The sequence below is a fragment of the Gossypium raimondii genome, chromosome 11, assembly GCF_025698545.1.
Source record: "Gossypium raimondii isolate GPD5lz chromosome 11, ASM2569854v1, whole genome shotgun sequence".
Lineage (NCBI taxonomy): Eukaryota > Viridiplantae > Streptophyta > Magnoliopsida > Malvales > Malvaceae > Gossypium > Gossypium raimondii.
In genome coordinates, this window is record NC_068575.1 from 38,544,332 (window position 1) to 38,563,427 (window position 19,096).

At 30.9% G+C, this 19,096-nt stretch overlaps 1 protein-coding gene and 1 pseudogene across 1 annotated transcript; both read left to right on the top strand.

Annotated features, from left to right (window-relative positions):
* The first annotated feature begins 1,102 nt into the window (after positions 1–1,102).
* Positions 1,103–3,706, top strand: LOC105803970 (probable receptor-like protein kinase At5g24010; annotated as a pseudogene).
* An 11,093-nt stretch (positions 3,707–14,799) lies between these two features.
* On the top strand, positions 14,800–17,534 carry LOC105803969 (probable receptor-like protein kinase At5g24010). The gene has a single exon (XM_012636446.2). The coding sequence runs from the start codon at positions 14,916–14,918 to the stop codon at positions 17,418–17,420; it is 2,505 nt and encodes an 834-aa protein (XP_012491900.1). The 5' UTR covers positions 14,800–14,915; the 3' UTR covers positions 17,421–17,534.
* The last annotated feature ends 1,562 nt before the right edge of the window (positions 17,535–19,096 follow it).

Consider the following 19,096-nt stretch of genomic DNA (forward strand, 5'->3'; position numbering starts at 1 on the left):
AAGTAAAGTTTATTGCTTTTAACTTTTCACTTATAAATATTATAACATTATAAATATTTCAACTTTTCATTTATAATTAGTAGAATATAATAAATATTTCAAAAATATTTTAACAAAAATTAAAAAATATTTCTCAAAATAATGAGTCGATGATAATTTATGTTTTCTATAGTAAAAACAGTATCGCATACTACCTCAAAACTACACCATAATTATATAATAATGAAATTTTAAATTTCTTAAAAAAATAATGGAAGCTATAAAACGAGATATCTTTTAAATGGGTGTCCCACTTATGGCAGACGACGACCAATTCACAATTGAAACTCATTGCCACTTTAATCTCAAACTCCAAAAAAAAAAAAAATCCAAATTCCTATTGAGAAGTTAATTTATATGACATTTTCTTTTTAGTATTTTAAAAAATTAAAATGAGTCCAATTTAGATAAAATTATTAAATGTTGTGATTAAAATGTTGAGTTGGAATTAACACTGAAAACAATTTATAAACAAAAATATATATTTTATATGCAACAAATTAATAAAATCAATAATTTTGATTAATTTAATAAAGTGAAAGGATGGAATTAAAAATTAGACATGTTCCAATTTGTGAGATAAAAAACCAATGGAAGACGCATCTAAAATGTTCTCTTATTATGCAAGAGTTTCACACGAAATTGAAAGACTCACAACCGAGAATCAAATAAAAAATTATTTTTAATTTTGGGTATTGAAATATATTTCTTGGTTAGAAAAAGTAATTAATTTTGAGCTATTAAATCAAAGAAATGTAAATATTTCTTTCACAAATTTTCTACCAATTTTTTAAGTTATTATTCTTTATTTTAAAAGAAAGTATCTGGTTTGAGGACAAATATATTAGAGTATAGTAACACTTCTTTATTAAAGTGTTAAAGAAAGATAATCTTTTAGGTTTACCTACTTCTTTATTAAAATTAAAGAAAGACTAATAATTCATCTACTTTTAACTGCCAATGAAATTGCAAAGCTTTCCAGCTTCCACACGAAAAAAGTAGAGCTGAATGGTCCTCTTTTATCAACATTTCATTAATTCTCGATTTCCTTTATTCGGTTTCAAGGTGTCTACTACCTTCTATTCTTAGTTACACTTGCCTCATTTACCATCTCATTCCTCTAATGGAAAAGCTTCAAAACCTCCTCCTCCTCCTTCAATTGTTGCTACTTCTTCCCCTTTCATTAGCTTACGCACCTCCAGATAAGTAATTCATCAATTGTGGATCAAATTCTAACGTATCAAGCAGCGGTCAAAACTTTGTCGGTGACCTGAACTCCGGTGTTTCCTTCTTTGTAGGGCAAAGTAGCCCTGTCCCTCATGCAAATCCTTCCTCATCTCAACTCTATCAATCCGCAAGAATCTATCGACGCCCTTCATTTTACGAGTTTGTAATTAATGAGAACAACACCTACTTTGTACATCTCCATTTCTTTGTTTCTTCATCTGATTCTAATGTAGCCACAGCTAAATTTAATGTCTCAGCTTTAGGATTTTGGCTATTATCAAACTTTACTCTCAGGAACAATATTAGTTCACCTGTCATCAAAGACTTTTTGGTCACCATCAATGAAAAAAGATTTAGGATATGCTTCATACCTTCCCAAGGATCAAACTTGGCTTTCGTAAACGCCTCTTTCTTGCCCCTGAGGATTTCATCCCCGATACCGCTTCTCTTCTTACTCCTGTAGGAAGTGGAATTTCTTTTGATGGTTTGTCTTCTCAAGTGTTGCATACAGTCTTTAGGATTAATGTTGGAGGGTCTACCCTCACACTAATAAATGATACATTATGGAGGAACTGGATACCGGATGATAGTTTCTTGCTTAATCCAATGGCAGCAAGGAATAGTGACTTATTCTCTGATTCACCTAACTATCGAGAAGGGGGAGCCACTGAATTTACTGCCCCGGACCCTGTGTATAGCACTGCAAAAGAAATGATATAGATGAGAGTAGCCAACTAAATTTCTTCAATGTTACATGGAGTTTTAATGTGAGTAAGAGTTCTAGTCACTTCGTTCGGGTCCACTTTTGTGACATAATTAGTGTATCTCTTAATGTCATAATTTTCGATATCTATATCTACAACAAGTTTAGTGCGAGGATTAATCCATATGATATGGGTCTATTGGCCGTTTCATTTTATTATGATTTTGTGGTTGATTCTGATGAGTCTGGAATCATGAACATAAGTATAGTGCCTCGATTGGATTCTCCAAATCAAATTGCCTTTCTGAATGGGCTGGAGATAATGGAGTTAATAAAGAAATCAGATTTTGTTTCGTGGCCAAGGAAGCCTGAAAGTAATAGGACTAGTCTGTTTGCTATTGTTGGCTCCATTGGTGGGGGTTCATCTGTTATTATTTTGGTAGCAATAGTGCTTCTGAGTTTGAAAAGGAGAAAAGCAAAGGCTGGACAATCTTCAAGTTGGCCTTTCTCTGGGCCTTTCTATGCAAAGAGCAGTTCTCACAATAGAATGTCTGAAAAGACTTCCAATATGTTGCCTTCCAATTTAAACCTTGCTTTGAGATTATCATATCATGAAATGGAGCAATCGACCAAGAACTTCGATTCCAACTTGGTGATTGGGGAAGGTGGATTCGAAAAAGTCTATCAAGGAATATTTCGTGACATGAAAGTGGCTGTGAAAATGAGCGAACCAGGACATGGCCAAGGCCTTTTAGAGTTCCAAACTGAGATAGTGGTCTTATCTCAAATTCGCCATTGTCATCTTGTTTCCTAAATCGAATATTGTGATGAAATATTTGAAATGATACTGGTCTATGAATTCATAGAGCAAGGAACTCTTAGAGATCATCTCTATTATTCAACTGCCGGTCATGATAAATCATACAGTGCACGTTCTGAATTATCTTGGAAGCAAAGACTAGAAATTTGCGTCGGTGCAGCTAAAGGCCTTAATTACCTGCACACAGGTGCAGCTGGAGGAATCATTCACCGTGATGTTAAGTCAACAAACATCTTACTTGATGAACAGTTTGTGGCCAAAGTTACTGATTTCGGTCTTTCAAAATCAGGCATTCCTGATGTAGAACATAGCGTCGATGTAAAATGTACCTTTGGTTATCTTAACCTGAATACTTCATGTCTCTAGAGTTGATAGATAAATCCGATGTGTATTATTTCAGAGTTTTACTCCTAGAAGTCATTTGTGCTAGGCCAGCGGTCATCAACTCGAACAGGAGGGAGGAAGTGAACTTAGCTGAATAGGGAATGCATTGGCTGAGGAAAGGTCAACTTGATAATATTATTGATCCAATGCTAGTGGATACTATTAATCCCAACTTATTTAGGAAGTTTGCTGAAACAACAGAGAATTGTTTGAAGGTACATGGTAGTGAAAGGCCAACCATGCATGATGTTTTATGGGACTTGGAATATGCATTGCAGTTTCAGCTTGCACCAATTAACAGAGGCCCACTTGAAGATAGTATAACCAATGCTTCATTGGAATTTTCGATGCCTGTTCTCCGTTGATTACAGTCTAAAAGCTTTCTAGCTGTTGATGGAGACAACACTACTCTAGTATTTGATGATACTTCAGATGTAACTGCTAGTGAAGTATTCACAGAATTGAGGATTGGTGATTCTAGATAATCTCCACTGGTTTAAAGGAAAAACCTTATTTTTTTGGAAGAATTTCAGTGGTGTTGGACAATGGGAACCCCATTAATGTACATGTTTCACTGTAGTAATACAAAGTAATTTCTCATGAGTGATCTTGTTTTTAGTTTCTATATCAATCTGATAGTGTAGAGTTTAAATCAATAACTAAAGATCAAAACAAAATTTTGTGTTTGAAAGATGAAAAACAGAAGAAAAAATCGAATGTTTGATGTTGATGAAAAGATTAACTTCATTACTTGAATAAGCAAAAAACCATATACATAAGTAGTTCAATTACATTGGTAAAAAATAAAACATGCTTGTGTAAGCATCCAAGCTGTTAAATCAACTTAAAGACAACCTAAATGACTACTAAATCAACAAAGTACATGATTAAACCTTAGCTGAACAAACAAAAAAGGATTACAACCAAACTAGCAAAATTCAACTATTACAAAAGCTCTACAACCGAATTACACCATGGACATTTGCATGCTGCTGCTGTGTTGCTTGGTTACTTGCATACTGTTGCTGTGTTGCCACCTTTCAACACTCTTCCTTGGCTATAAAGTAGCAAACTCCAATTTCTTTCTTCAAATACTCGAATCTTGTAGCAGCTAGTGGCTTGGTCAGAATGTTTGCAAGCTGAACCTCCGAGCAGCAATGAATTAAGTTGACTTCCTTTGACAATTCTACCTCCCTTACAAAATGATACTTAATCTTGAAATGCTTGGTCTTGCCATGAAAAATAGAATTCTTGGCAATAGCAATAGCTGATCGATTATCCACTTTAGTTTCTATTGCTTACTCTTGATCAACATTCAAGTCACACAAAAGCTTCCTAAGCCAAATGGCTTGATTAACAGCAGTAGCAGTTGCAATATAATCTGCCTCTACAATGGATTGAGCTACTGTCTGTTGTTTCTTAGAGCTCCAACAAAAAACTCCTGAACCTAGAGTGAAGAAGTAGCTCGATGTGCTCTTCATATCATCAGCTGAGCCAACCCAGTCACTGTCTGAATAGCCAATCAGCTTCAAGTCCTTAGCTCTTTCAAATTTCACTCCACAGCTTAAGGTCCCTTTGACATACCTTAAGACTCTTTTAGCAGCTTTAAAATAATCTACATTGCAGCTAGCTTATAAAAATACCATGCTCACTTTGATTCACTTCCATACCAAGGAAGTAGGTCATCAAGCCTAAATTGGTCATCTCGAGAACATCTTGCATCTGCTTCTTGAATTCTTCAATCAACTTACCTCTACAACCAGTAACCAACAAGTCATCCACATATAGAGACACAATCAGCAAGGTTTCCTTTTCAGGCTTCTTCACATAAAGTGTAGGCTCACTAATGCTCTTCTCGAACCCCAGGCTTGACAAGTATGCATCTATTTTCATAAAAGAACTTATATATTTTTTAGTTTGAAAATAATAATATAAATAATATAATATTTTATAAATACATTAAAAGTATATAATTTCTAAAAACATATAGATATATATTTTTGTAATTTATACATTTGTAAAGAGTTTTTTTACTTTTATTTATGTTTGTCATTTGGTATATGAGAGGTTGTCATTTGACACCATCTTAACTAACAGTGTCATGTCAACACAAATTAACAATGTTCCCACTTTGGTACATAAAGGTTCAGTTCGATATAGGTTTTGGTCCAATTTTTAAATGTCATTAAAGAAAAATATAAGTGACCAATAAAAATATGCCATATGGCATTATTAATTAAAATGTATTTTTATTAAATATATTTTAAAACTTATAGAAAATAAAATTAAATATATAAAAATTCAAAAATATATAATAAAATAGAAATAAATTATAGATTATAAAACTAGAAATTCATTCATTCCATTTAATAATTAAATGTTTTAACCCAAATTGGGTAATTTATGATCATAATGTTCTTCCGAATTCCTATTTCTCTATTTGTTCTCCATTTGCAAATTTAAAACCAAAAACTCAATATAAACAAAGACAAACCGAAAATAATCCAAAATTGTTTACGATAATCTAAAAATTCCATTGTACTAACCTAAAATTTTTCTAGAAACCATATATCAATATGATACACCCAAACAAACCTAGACAAAACTAAAATTGTTTATAGTGATCTAAGAATTTCATTGTACAAACCCAAAATTTCTTTGTTCATTCACTTTCATTCTTGAATACAATGAGAACAAAAAATTATGGGGTCAAGGAAAAAAGAGACTTGTATCCAAGAAATTAGAGAGCCAAAGCAAAAGTGAGGTGGGATGGGCTAGGGATTTTTCTTTGCAAAATCGGAGAGCCAAAGCAAAAGAAAAAGAGATTTATCTTCTCAATTTTTCTTGATCTTTTTACCATTGTTCTTGTTGTTCTTTCTTCATTGATGTGTTAGGGATCAGATGAGGGAGGCATGCGTGAGAGGCTAAGGGATGGGTTTAAGTTAAGCTTTTTAATAATATATGTTTTGTAACAGCCTAATTTTCAGTGGTGTCAGAAATAGTGATTCGAGATCACTAAATCTGACCACTGAGTTTTAAAATTTAATAAATAAATACATATGAGTCAAGTGTGATTATAGAAGAATTTTTGGATTAGTGAATTTTTTTATTTTAAAAAGAAATTAATAAGTAAATTGGGTCTAAAACGAGGTATCGAGACCTCAAACTGATAAACCGAGTCATAAATATTTTTAAAAATATTTATAGAGTGTCATTGAGTTGGTATTAAAGTTTTGTTAGAAAATTCTAATGTTTGGATGGTTAATTAATTAAAAAGGATTAAATTGAAAATAGTGTAAAATTGGTTAAATTGTGATTAAATAGCTTAAGTGACTAATAAGGAGGGATTTAAAAGGAAATTATGCCCAAATTATATGGGCTGGACGGTTTGGGCAAGAAAATCAGCAAGAAAATAAGGAGAAACAAGGGCAAAATTGAAAATTTTGCAAATTAAATATATAAAACAAAGAAAAAAGTAAAAATCTAGAGATTTCTTCATAATTCATCAGCAAAAATGCCATTGGAGGTCTGAAACAAGCTGGTTTCTCATATTTTTATACCATGTGAGTTAAATTCTTGCTTTTTCTTTGAAATTTTTATGTTTTGTGACTTTTACAACTAGGTCCAACTGTTGAATTTATCAGTTTTTGATTCCATGGGTGATTTTTTAAGTTACAATGAATAATTTCTGGAAGTTTATGATGAATTATCATATATTTGAAGCTTTAATTTCATTATATTATGATTTTATTAAGTGATTTTAGTAGAAAATGATTTTTAGGACCTAATTGTGAAAAAGCTAGGACTTGGGGTTTTGTACTAAAATTTTGAATGTAAAAGGCTTTATAATAGCCTAAAATGATTAAATAAAGCATTATTTAAGGAAAACATTGTTCAATTAAAGTGTTAATTGAGTAGGGACTAAATTATAAAAATGTAAATTTTGGGGTAAAAGTGTAATTTTGAAATTTGATGGACATAAATTGCGAAGTGAATTAGTATTGAATTAGATGTTAATGAATGAAAAATTTTATATTATTGATCGGGAATCCAAAGATAAACGTAAAAAAGAGAAAATATCAAACTAGTCCCTAAACTTTTACAACTCCTACAAATTGGCTCAGGTAAGTTCATACGACTGAACTTTTATGATTAATTGTTAATGTGATAATGATATAAAGTATTAACTCTTGTATTGTTGTTGAATTATGATTATTGTAAAAATGTGAAAATCAAATTGTAAGTTCAAATTAAGGGATACGCAGGATTGAGTACGTACGTTTAGTAACCAGTGATGAATTAACAAATAAGTCCATGGTGGATCCATGACAAAGTGTGGAATGTAGGTATGGTATTTCAATAAAGAAAACCATACTGAGTTGTGGAACGTAGGTATGGTATTTCAGTAAAGAAAACCATACTGAATCGTGAAAAGTAGGTATGGTATTTCAGTGAAGAAAACCATACAGAGTTATAGTATTGTAAAATATTCAAGCAAATAGTGGCACTTGACAAACGATGTACTCAAATCCGTAAGATGATCCTTAATTTGACAAGTATTTGTAAGTGCAATTGAAGCTAAATATTGGAATATAAGTTGATATCTGATATTGAGCTTGATTGAGTAAATTCATTGTTTGAGATTGTGGTTAGCAGGAAATGTTATATTATACTTGTTTATTATAACTGTTAGTGAGATTTTGGTAAGATTTTATTATGAGCCTATGAACTTACTAAGCTTTCTGTAAGTTTACTTGTGTGTGTTTATTGTTCCTTGTAGATTGACGTATATATATATGTTCGGAGGATCGGATCTACATCAAGGATCACACTATCTAGATTTACTCCGGTAGATTTTGTTAAACAACTTTTTGATTTATATGGCATGTATAGGGGTTGAAGAAAAAAAAAGTAGTAGTATGAATTATTAAGTATGCAAAGTAAGGGCCAGTTCTTCATTGCTTAAAAAAATCACTTCTGACTCCAAAAGCACTTTTGGAAGAACAGTTGTGATTTTGGCTGAAATTTTTAGCTTTTCAGAAGTGCTTTTGAAAAGCACTTTTGAAAAGGAGAAGTTAAAAATTTTAGCTTTTCTTCTCCCAAAAGCACTTTTGGTGCTTAATTACTTTTTCACCCCTCCAATAACATAGTACTTTCCTTTTTTTTTCTTGGTGCTTAATTACAAATGTATTAAAATCATTAATTAAAAATAAAAAATATTTTTTAAAATACTAATTACAAATATTTAATGGTTATATTTAAATATTTAAAATATAGTTGATATATTCTAATTAAATTTTATAAATAATTAATATATATTGCTTAAAATATTTAAAATTTATATTTCATATATTAAAATATTAACAACAAGTTATAATAATTTTTTTATATTCTTACTAAAATATAATAATATTAACTAATTTAAATATTATTTAAATGCATATTTGTTACTTGATAATAACATGTCTAAAATAGACATTTTATTTCTCAAAAGAACTTTTTGATAGCAATGCTAAACACTCAAATTTTAAACCAAACTTTTCAAAAGCATTTTTCTACAGCACTTTTCAAAAGCAATGAAGAACTAACCCTAAATCTGAATGTGGTGGTTATGTCAGATATTGAAATATACATGTTTTAGCTTGAAATGGTTGATTGGTTGGACTTTATTAGTATATAAATATGTTTTTGTGTAGGAGGATAGTATGAGGGTGAGAAAAGTGGACTTAAATGGTCCGGTTTTGTGTGTTTGATTGTGTTTAAGTTCGATAATGCCTCGTACCCTGTTTCAGCGTCGGACACGGGTAAGGGGTGTTACATGTTTATTTTTTTGGTTAAAATATGTTTTTAATAAAAAATTAATAAAATTATTTTATGAATTAAATAGGCAAAGACACATGGCATGTATAGATTAGGTGAATTTTTTTATCGCTAGTTAAGTTTTGGACCAAATTATATAACTGAATGATACTTTACATATCAAATTGGATAAAAAAATTCAGATACAAAAAGGAAAATAAGTATATTTCAAGGATCAAATTCTAAATTAAATTTAAATAATTAACTCAAAACAAAGCGTGGGTGAAAATGTACAAATTTTCAATTTCATTTGAAAGTATAAATTTATCAATACATATATTAGAACAAGTTTGATTATACAAATTGTATATAAGAAAATAACATTTGTTTTTTAAAATATTTTTGGAATCTTTTAAAATATTTATGGTATTTCAATAACGATAAATGAAAGGGTAGAATAACTAACTTCAATAAACATAATCATTGAAATCCAATTCATGCAACAATAATAGAATCACAAATTGATGTACCTTTTCTTAGTACAAAGACTTCTTCAAAATAAAAAGTTAACAAGATCACTAACCTCAATGTTACCCTTATTGTCTTTAACCATCTTCATAGTACTATAATTTGCGATGAAATGTGAATGTACAATGAACAGACACATATTTTCTCCTTTGTTTTAGTATCTCATAAATTTATGAAAATGCAAGCTTAAAATTATGAGAAACTAAATGAAAGTTTTAAGGTGTGCAACTTTTTAAGGTTCTATTTGTCTCCATGTATATGTTGGTATGTAAAAGAGTTCTAAACAAATAAATCTTAAGATACAAAGAAACCCAATGATTATCTATATTTTAAATTAATGAAAATAGTACATTAAACATTAAATAACATATAAAAGTATTTTTATAGAGCAATCATTGAATATTGTAAGATGAAGGAAAATAGAATGAAAATTTGTTTTATACCTTTTATATGTCTTAGTCATCCAACCAAGTGATTTGAGTCTTATAGGAAACTTCAAGTTTGTTTATACAAACACAACTTTTCTTAGATAGCCACGTCTCTTAGGAATAAATATTACTATTTAAATAGATATATCATTATTTGAATTGAAATATATTTGAATAGCTATAATTTTAGTTAATAATTAAGTGATATACTTTTTTTATCTCAACAAAAATGTCATAGTTAAAATTTTTAGATAAATTTTTAAACTTTGAGATCAATTATTTTAAATAATTTATTGGGATAAATATCAAATTTATACATGAACTTAGGTCTAATGTGCAATTTGATACATGAACTTTGATTTGGTGCAATTATACACATGAAATTTAAATTGGGAATTATATGTATACATGGAATTTTGATTTTCATTCTATTGTACATATTTAAAGAAAAAATACATACATTTGTTTTAGTATCTCATAAATTTATGAAAATGGATGCTTAAAATTATGAGAAATTAAATGAAAGTTTCAAGGTGTGCAACTTTTTAAGGTTCATCTCCATGTATACGTTGGTGTGTAAAAGAGTTCTAGACAAATAAATCTTAAAATATAAAGAAACTCAATGATTATTTATATTTTGCATTAACGAAAATAGTACATTAAACATTAAATAACGATAAAAACTTATGGTAGATGATGACCAATTCACAATTGAAGCTCATTGCCACTTTAATCTCAAACTCAAAAAAAAAAAAAACCTCCGACTGTTAAAAAAAAAAGCTCACAACTGAGAATCAAAGAAAGAAATTATATTTGATTTTGGGTTATTAAAATAATAAATTGAAATATATTTATTTGTTAGAAAAGGTAATTAATTTTGAGCTATTAAATCAAACAAATTTTCTCCCAATTCTTTTAGTTATTATTGTTTATTTTAAAAGAAAGTATCTGGCTTGAGGACAGATATATTAGAGTATAGTAAAAGAAATTTAAAAATAAAGAATCGTAATAGGAACGCAATAACTTTGGTTTCTTTAATTAAGTTAAAGAAAGATAATCTTTTAGGTTTCCATACCCTACTTCTTTATTGAAGTTAAAAGAAAGATACTCTTTCTTTTTGGACTGTCCTCACTAATAATTCATCTACTTTTATCTGGCTCCCATATCTCAAGGAAATTGCAATGCTTTCCAACTTCCGCACCAAAAAAGTGGAGCTGAATGGTCCTCTTTTATCAACACCAAAATATATAAGTGAATGATACTTTACATATCAAATTGGATAAAAAATTTCAGATACTAAAAATGAAAATAAGTATATTTCAAGGATTAAATTCTAAATTAAATTTAAATAATTAACTCAAAACAAAGCGTGGGTGAAAATGTACTAATTTTCAATTTCATTTGAAAGTATAAATTTATCAATAAATATCTTAGAACAAGTTTGATTATACAAATTGTATATAAGAAAATAACATTTGTTTTTTAATATTTTCTAAAATCTTTCAAAATATTTATGGTATTTCAATAGCTATAAATAAAAGGATAGAATAACTAACTTCAATAATCCAATTCATGCAACAATAGTAGAATAACAAATTCGATGTACCTTTTCTTAGTACAAAGATTCTTCAAAATAAAAGTTAACAAGATCACTAACCTCAACGTTACCCTTATCGTCTTTAACCATTTTCATAGTACTATAATTTGAGATGGAATGTGAATGTACAATGAACAGACACATCTTTTCTTCTTTGTTTTAGTATTTCATAAATTTATGTTAAAATTATGAGAAATTAAATGAAAATTTTAAGGTGTGCAACTTTTTAAGGTTCTATTTGTCTCCATGTATATATTGGTGTGTAAAAGAGTTCTAGACAAATAAATCTTAAGATACAAAGAAACCCAATGATTATCTATATTTTGTATTAATGAAAATAGTACATTAAACATTAAATAACGATATAAAATAAACAGAGTGAAAATTTGTTGTTATACCTTTTTCTATGTCTAAGTCATCCATCCAATTGATTTGAGTCTTATAGGAAACTTCAAGTTTGTTTATACAAACACAACTTTTCTTAGATAGCCACATCTCTTATGAATAAATATTACTATTTAAATAGATATATAATTAATCGAATTGAAATATATTTCAATGCCTATAATTTTAATTAATAACTAAGGGATATACCTTTTTATCTCAGTAAAAATGTCATAGTGAAAATTTTTAGATAAATTTTTAAACTTTGAGATCAATTATTTTAAATGATTTATTGGGATAAATATCAAATTTATACATAAACTTTGGTCTAATGTGTAATTTGATACATGAACTTTGATTTGGTGCAATTATACACGTGAAATTTAAATTGAGAATTATATGTATACATAAAACTTTGATTTGCATTCTATTGTACATATTTAAAGAAAAAATACATACATTTGTTTTTATATTGAATAATATAATTGTTTGTGTATGCAATACATGCATGTAAAATGATGCTAATTTGACAATGCTGTTTATGATTTATGATTTATGAAAATTGAATCAAAACAAAATTTCATATATAAAATCACACAAATTTAAAGTTAATGTATGAGATTGCACAGTGGATCAAAGTTCATGTATAGTTTTAATATTTATTCTTAATTTAATTGAATACATTTTATGGAAAATATATTTAAAAACTACATCATTGAAAATTTTAAATATATTTTTACAAACTTTTACCTATAATAATTTAAAAAAAGACATTTATAAAATAAAAAGACATAAAGTAAAGAGCAAAGACGATAAGAGAGTAAAAAGAGAGTGTATTTTATTGATCAATAGGAATACTTTACAATGCTTCTTTAGAGTCTATATTTATAGATATAAGAAGTATAAATAAAATAGAACTCCACTTCTAATGACTATTAGAATTTAAAGTATAAAAACCCTGTGAAAAAAATCTTAGTGAAGGAAAAAGAGTACACATATTTATAATACGCACAATTAGCACTATTAGACGAGGCGGTAAAGCATCCAATGCACGATTAGTACGTATATCTATAATAAGCATGATTAGCACTATTAGACTGAAATTGCAATAGCTCTAGAAGGCAATTGACAACTTAAGCAATAGGTTTGGAGTGACCGTATTATAAAATAAACCATTTACAGTGGACTTGGAAGTGGCAGTGAATGGAATATTGAATAATATTGATCGAGGCATTGAAGCTTCAATTCAATCATGGAGGATGATAGCTCTAATTTAGGACTACCATTGGGTGAGGATAGCAATGACAATGACAATGATATGGCTACATGTTAATTCACTTTCCGCAAGAAAATATTTTCAAGGTGGGAGTGAGAGTTGTGCTAAAGGGTTTGCGTGTTGCATGGGGATAGGATTTCGACAGGTTGAGGTAGAATGTGATAATGCACTTTTAGTAGAATTATTGTTGGTTGGTGGATCTGTTAATAGCAGAATGGTGGAGCTACATTTGATTCATGGTATCTTTAATCGTAAATGGAAGACGCGCATTCGCCATGTTCCTAGATCCCAAAACGCGGTTGTAGTTCATAGGGCAAGACTTGCGGTATCTGGTCTTCCAAGTCTAATGGTTTTTTAAGAATCTTCAATATCGATCCAATAACTTCTATTGGTTGATAAAAAGAGCTTTCATATGTCTTAATATGTGTGTTTTTTTATAATCACTTTATGTTGTTCTTTTCTACCAAAAGAAAAATTAAAAATTTTTACAATTAAAAGTTAAAGTGTACAAATTAGTGGGTGGAAAAAGTAAGGTTTATTGCTTTTAACCTTTCACTTATAAATATTATAACATTATAAATACTTCAACTTTTCATTTATAATTAGTAGAATATAATAAATATTTGAAAATATTTTAACAAAATTAAAAAATATTTCTCAAAATAATGAGTCAAGATTATTTATGTTTTCTATAGTAAAAACAATATCGCATACGAACTCAAAACTATACCATAATTGTATAATAATGAAATTTTAAATTCCTTAAAAGGAGATATCTTTTAAATAGGTGTCTCACTTATGGAAGACAATGACCAATTCACAATCGAAACTCATTGCCACTTTAATCTCAAACTCCAAAAAGAAAAGAAAAACCAAATTCCTAGAAAAATTGAGAAGTTAATTTATAGGACATTTTTTTTCAGTATTTTACAAAAATTAAAAATTAGTCCAATTTGGATAAAATTATTAAACATTGTGATTAAAATGTTGAGTTGGAATTAACACTAAAAACAATTTATAAACCAAAAAAATTTAATATTTTATATACAACAAATTAATAAAAATCAATAATTTTGATTAATATGTTTATCAACAACTAAACAACTTTTAAATTTTTATTAAATATGATGATGGTTGAAAATAAAAGGATTAGTTTTTAAAATTAATAAAGTAAAAGGATGGAATTAAAAAATAGACATGTTCCAATTTGCAAGCATCTAAAAATGTTTTCTTATTATGCAAGAGTTTCACACAGAAATTAAAAGACTCCGACTGTTCAACAAACTCACAACTGAGAATCAAGGTATTCGAATATATTTATTGGTTAGAAAAAGTAATTAATTTTCAAATTCGTACCAATTTTTTAAGTTATTTTAAAAGAAAATATGTGGTTTGAGGACAAAAATAGTAAAAGAAATGTAGGTAATATGAACGCAATAACTTTGGTTCTTTATTAAAGTTAAAGAAAGATAATCTTTTAGGTTGACATACCCTACTTCTTTATTAAAGTTAAAGAACAATCATCTTTTTTTTTAGACTAATAATTCATCTACTTTTAACTGCCTCCAAAGTCTCAAGGAAATTGCAATGCTTTCCAGCTTCCACACCATAAAAGTAGAGCTAAATGGTCCTCTTTTATCAACAATTCTCAATTTCCTTTATTTGGTTTCAAGTTGTCTACCCCCATCTATTCTTCGTTACACTTGCCTCTTTACCATCTCATTCCTCCAATGGAAAAGCTTCAAAACCTCCTCCTCCAGTTGTTGCTGCTTCTTCCCTTTTCATCAGCTTACACACCTCCACATCAGTACTTCATCAATTGTGGATCAAATTCTAATGTCTCAGGCAGCGGAGGTCGGAAATTTGTTGGTGACCTGAATTCCGGTGTTTCCTTCTTTGTAGGGCAAAGCAGCCCTGTCCCTCATGCAAATCCTTCCTCATCTCAACTCTATCAATCTGCAAGAATCTATCGACACCCTTTCTTTTACGAGTTTGTAATTAATGAGAACGGCACCTACTTTGTGCGTCTCCATTTCTTTGTTTCTTCATCTGATTCTAATCTAGCCACAGCTAAATTTAATGTATCAGCTTCAGGATTTTGGCTATTATCAAACTTTGCTCTCAGGAACAGTATTAGTTCACCTATCATCAAAGAATTTTTGGTCACCATCAATGAAAAAAGATTTAGGATCTGCTTCATACCTTCCCAAGGATCAAACTTGGCTTTCGTAAATGCCATCGAAGTCTTTCTTGCCCCTGAGGATTTCATCCCCGATACCGCTTCTCTTGTTACTCCTGCAGGAAGTAGAATTTCTTTTGATGGTTTGTCTTCTCAGGTGTTGCATACACTCTTTAGGATTAATGTTGGAGGGTCTACCCTCACACCAATAAATGATACATTGTGGAGGAACTGGATACCGGATGATAGTTTCTTGCTTAATCCAATGACTGCAAGGAATAGTGACTTCTTCTCTGATTCACCTAACTATCGAGAAGGGGGAGCCACTGAATATACTGCCCCAGACCCTGTGTATAAGACTGCAAAAGAAATGAATATAGATGAGAGCAGACAACTAAATTTCTTCAATGTTACATGGAGTTTTAATGTGAGCAAGAGTTCAAGTCACTTCGTCCGGGTCCATTTTTGTGACATAATTAGTGTATCTCTTAATGTCATAATCTTCGATCTCTATATCTATAACAAGTTTAGTGCAAGGATTAATCCATATGATAAAATGGGTCAGTTGGCTGCTCCATTTTACTATGATTTTGTAGTTGATTCTGATGAGTCCGGAATCATGAACATAAGTATAGGGCCTCGAGCGAATTCTCCAAATCAAACTGCCTTTCTGAATGGGCTGGAGATAATGGAGTTAATGAAGAAATCAGATTTTGTTTCGTGTCCAGGGAATCTTGAAAGTAATAGGACTAGTCTGTTTGCTATAGTTGGATCCATTGGTGGGGGTTCATTTGTTATTATTTTGGTAGCAATAGTGCTTCTGAGTTTGAAAAGGAGAAACACAAAGCGTGGACAATCTTCAAGTTGGCCCTTCTCCGGGCCTTTCTATGCAAGGAGCAGTTCTTACAATGGAATGTCTGAAAAGACTTCCAATATGTTGCCTACTGATTTAAACCTTACTTTGAGATTATCATATCATGAAATTGAGCAATCGACCAAGAACTTCGATTCCAACTTGGTAATTGGGGAGGGTGGATTCGGAAAAGTCTATCAAGGAATGTTTCGTGGCATAAAAGTGGCTGTGAAAAGGAGTGAACCAGGACATGGCCAAGGCCTTTTAGAGTTCCAAACTGAGATAGTGGTCTTATCTCAAATTCGCCACCGTCATCTTGTTTCCTTAATCGGATATTGTGATGAAAGATTTGAAATGATACTGGTCTATGAATTCATGGAGCAAGGAACTCTTAGAGATCATCTCTATTATTCAACTGCCGATTTTGAGAAATCATACAGTACATGTTCTGAATTATCTTGGAAGCAAAGACTAGAAATTTGTATCGGTGCAGCTAAAGGCCTTATTTACCTGCATACAGGTGCAGCTGGAGGAATCATTCACCGTGATGTTAAGTCAACAAACATCTTACTTGATGAACAGTTTGTGGCCAAAGTTGCTGATTTCGGTCTTTCAAAATCAGGCATTCCTGATGTAGAACATAGCGTCGATGTAAAAGGTACCTTTGGTTATCTTGACCCTGAATACTTCATGTCTCTACAGTTGACAGATAAATCCGATGTGTTTTCTTTCGGAGTTGTACTCTTAGAAGTCCTTTGTGCTAGGCCAGCGGTCATCAACTCGAACAGGAGGGAGGAAGTGAACTTAGCTGAATGGGGAATGCATTGGCTGAGGAAAGGTCAACTTGATAATATTATTGATCCAGTGCTAGTGGATACTATTAATCCCAACTCATTTCGGAAGTTTGCTGAAACAACAGAGAAGTGTTTGAGGGTATATGGTAGTGAAAGGCCAATCATGCGTGATGTTTTGTGGGACTTGGAATATGCATTGCAGCTTCAACTTACTCCAATCAACAGGGGCCCACTTGAAGATAGTATAACCAATGCTTCATTGGAATTTTCGATGCCTATTCTCCATCGATTACCATCCAATAGCTCTCCAGCTGTTAATGAAGACAACACTACTCTAGTATTTGATGATACTTCAGATGTAACTACTAGTGAAGTACTTACGAAATTGAGGATTGGTGATTCTAGATAATCTTCACTTGTTTAAAGGAAAAACCCCATTTTTTAGAAGAATTTCAGTGGTGTAAGACAATGGCAACCCCATCAATGTACATGTTTCACTACAGTAATACAAAGTAATTTCTCATGAGTGATCTTGTTTTTAGTTTTTATATCAATCTGATAGTAGGTTAATTTCTGCCAAATGGTTCCTGAAATGGTGATTGAAAGGTTACATCTAGAAGTATAAATTATTGAAAGAATATTAAAAAAATATAGTTTTGATGTGACCAGATTGCAAGAAGACAAATCATCTTTATATTTATTTAAGCTTACATCAGCATCACATTATTTCCATTGACCAAGTAAATGCCTAAAGTTTAAGCGTCCTCTCTTGAATGAACAAAGTCTACAATTACGAGGGCATTTAAATCATTTCCCAATGCAACACGGCTTAGAATTTTCTCTGAGCCTATTTTGTTTCATAAACGAATTCAGGCTCCCTGTTGACTTATCTTTAATCTTTCAATAGGAATCATTGATTCACAAGTAGGCCTAATTATGATCTTGTTACCAATTTTATTGCACTAGATCTAGTGTACAAGACTTCCAAAGAGATGGCATCAAACGACTCTAATGTAACCTAGTCTTATGATGTAACCAAAGATTCTAGGCACTTGATTCAGGTTCATTTATGCGATGTTATTAGTGTGTCACAAAATATTTTAAGTTTTTTTCTCTATATAAATAGCAACTTCAGCCAGAACATTAACCCTTACCAAAAAAGTGGATAAACTTGCGACTCCATTTTTCATGGACTTTGTGGTTGATTCTGATGACTCAGGGTTCATAAACATCTTCATAGGGCTTGATAGTAATTCTACAGTTCAAAATGCTTTTCTAAATGGCATTGAGATAATGGAAATGATGGGGAAATCTGATTTGGTCCCTGTAACACATAAGTCCAACAATATGTCTCCCTTCATTATTGTAGATGTGGTCCTCGGAGGTCTTGTTCTTGTCTGCATCTTTGGAGGTCTGTTGTTTATTGAACTGAGACATAGGAAGGCAAAACCTGTTGAAACTTCAGAATGGTCACCATTACCTATATTTAAAGAAAGTTCTCATGGTAATTCCAAGACACCAAGCAGAGAGGGAACCATTACTTCTTCTCCTGTGCCTAACTTGAACCTTGGTTTAAGGATACCATTAAACGAGATTCAGTTGGCAACAAACAACTTCGATAAGAAGTTACAGATTGTTAAGGGTGGATATGGGACTATCTATTAAGGGACTCTCCGGAATGGCTTGAAAGTGGCTGTGAAACGAAGCTAGCTAGGGTTAGGTCAAGGTTTACCAGAATTTTAGATGGAGATCATGGTTTTATCAAAACTTCGACATCGCCATCTTGCTTCTTTGATCGGATATTGTGATGAAAGGTTTGAGATGAGGTACATCCCATTAAATAGCTCCATTGAGATGAGGTACATCCCATCTTATTTCCTTGATCGGATATTGCCAAGAATCTCTATTGAATGAGGTACATCCCCTTTTATAAGAAGGGGTGGTTTGGGTGGCGAAGGAAAGGATGGTTTATGGCCTTCTAAAGTGGTTCCAATAAGGATTTATTTGACTCTGTTAACTTGAGAATCAGATATGGGTATATATGTTTGTGAACGGGCTAAATCAGGGTTCCGCTTCATATATTTC

What these genes read in the sequence shown, in the direction of transcription:
- LOC105803969 (XM_012636446.2), top strand. Translation starts at nt 14,916, where the DNA reads ATGGAAAAGCTTCAAAACCTCCTCCTCCAGTTGTTGCTGCTTCTTCCC.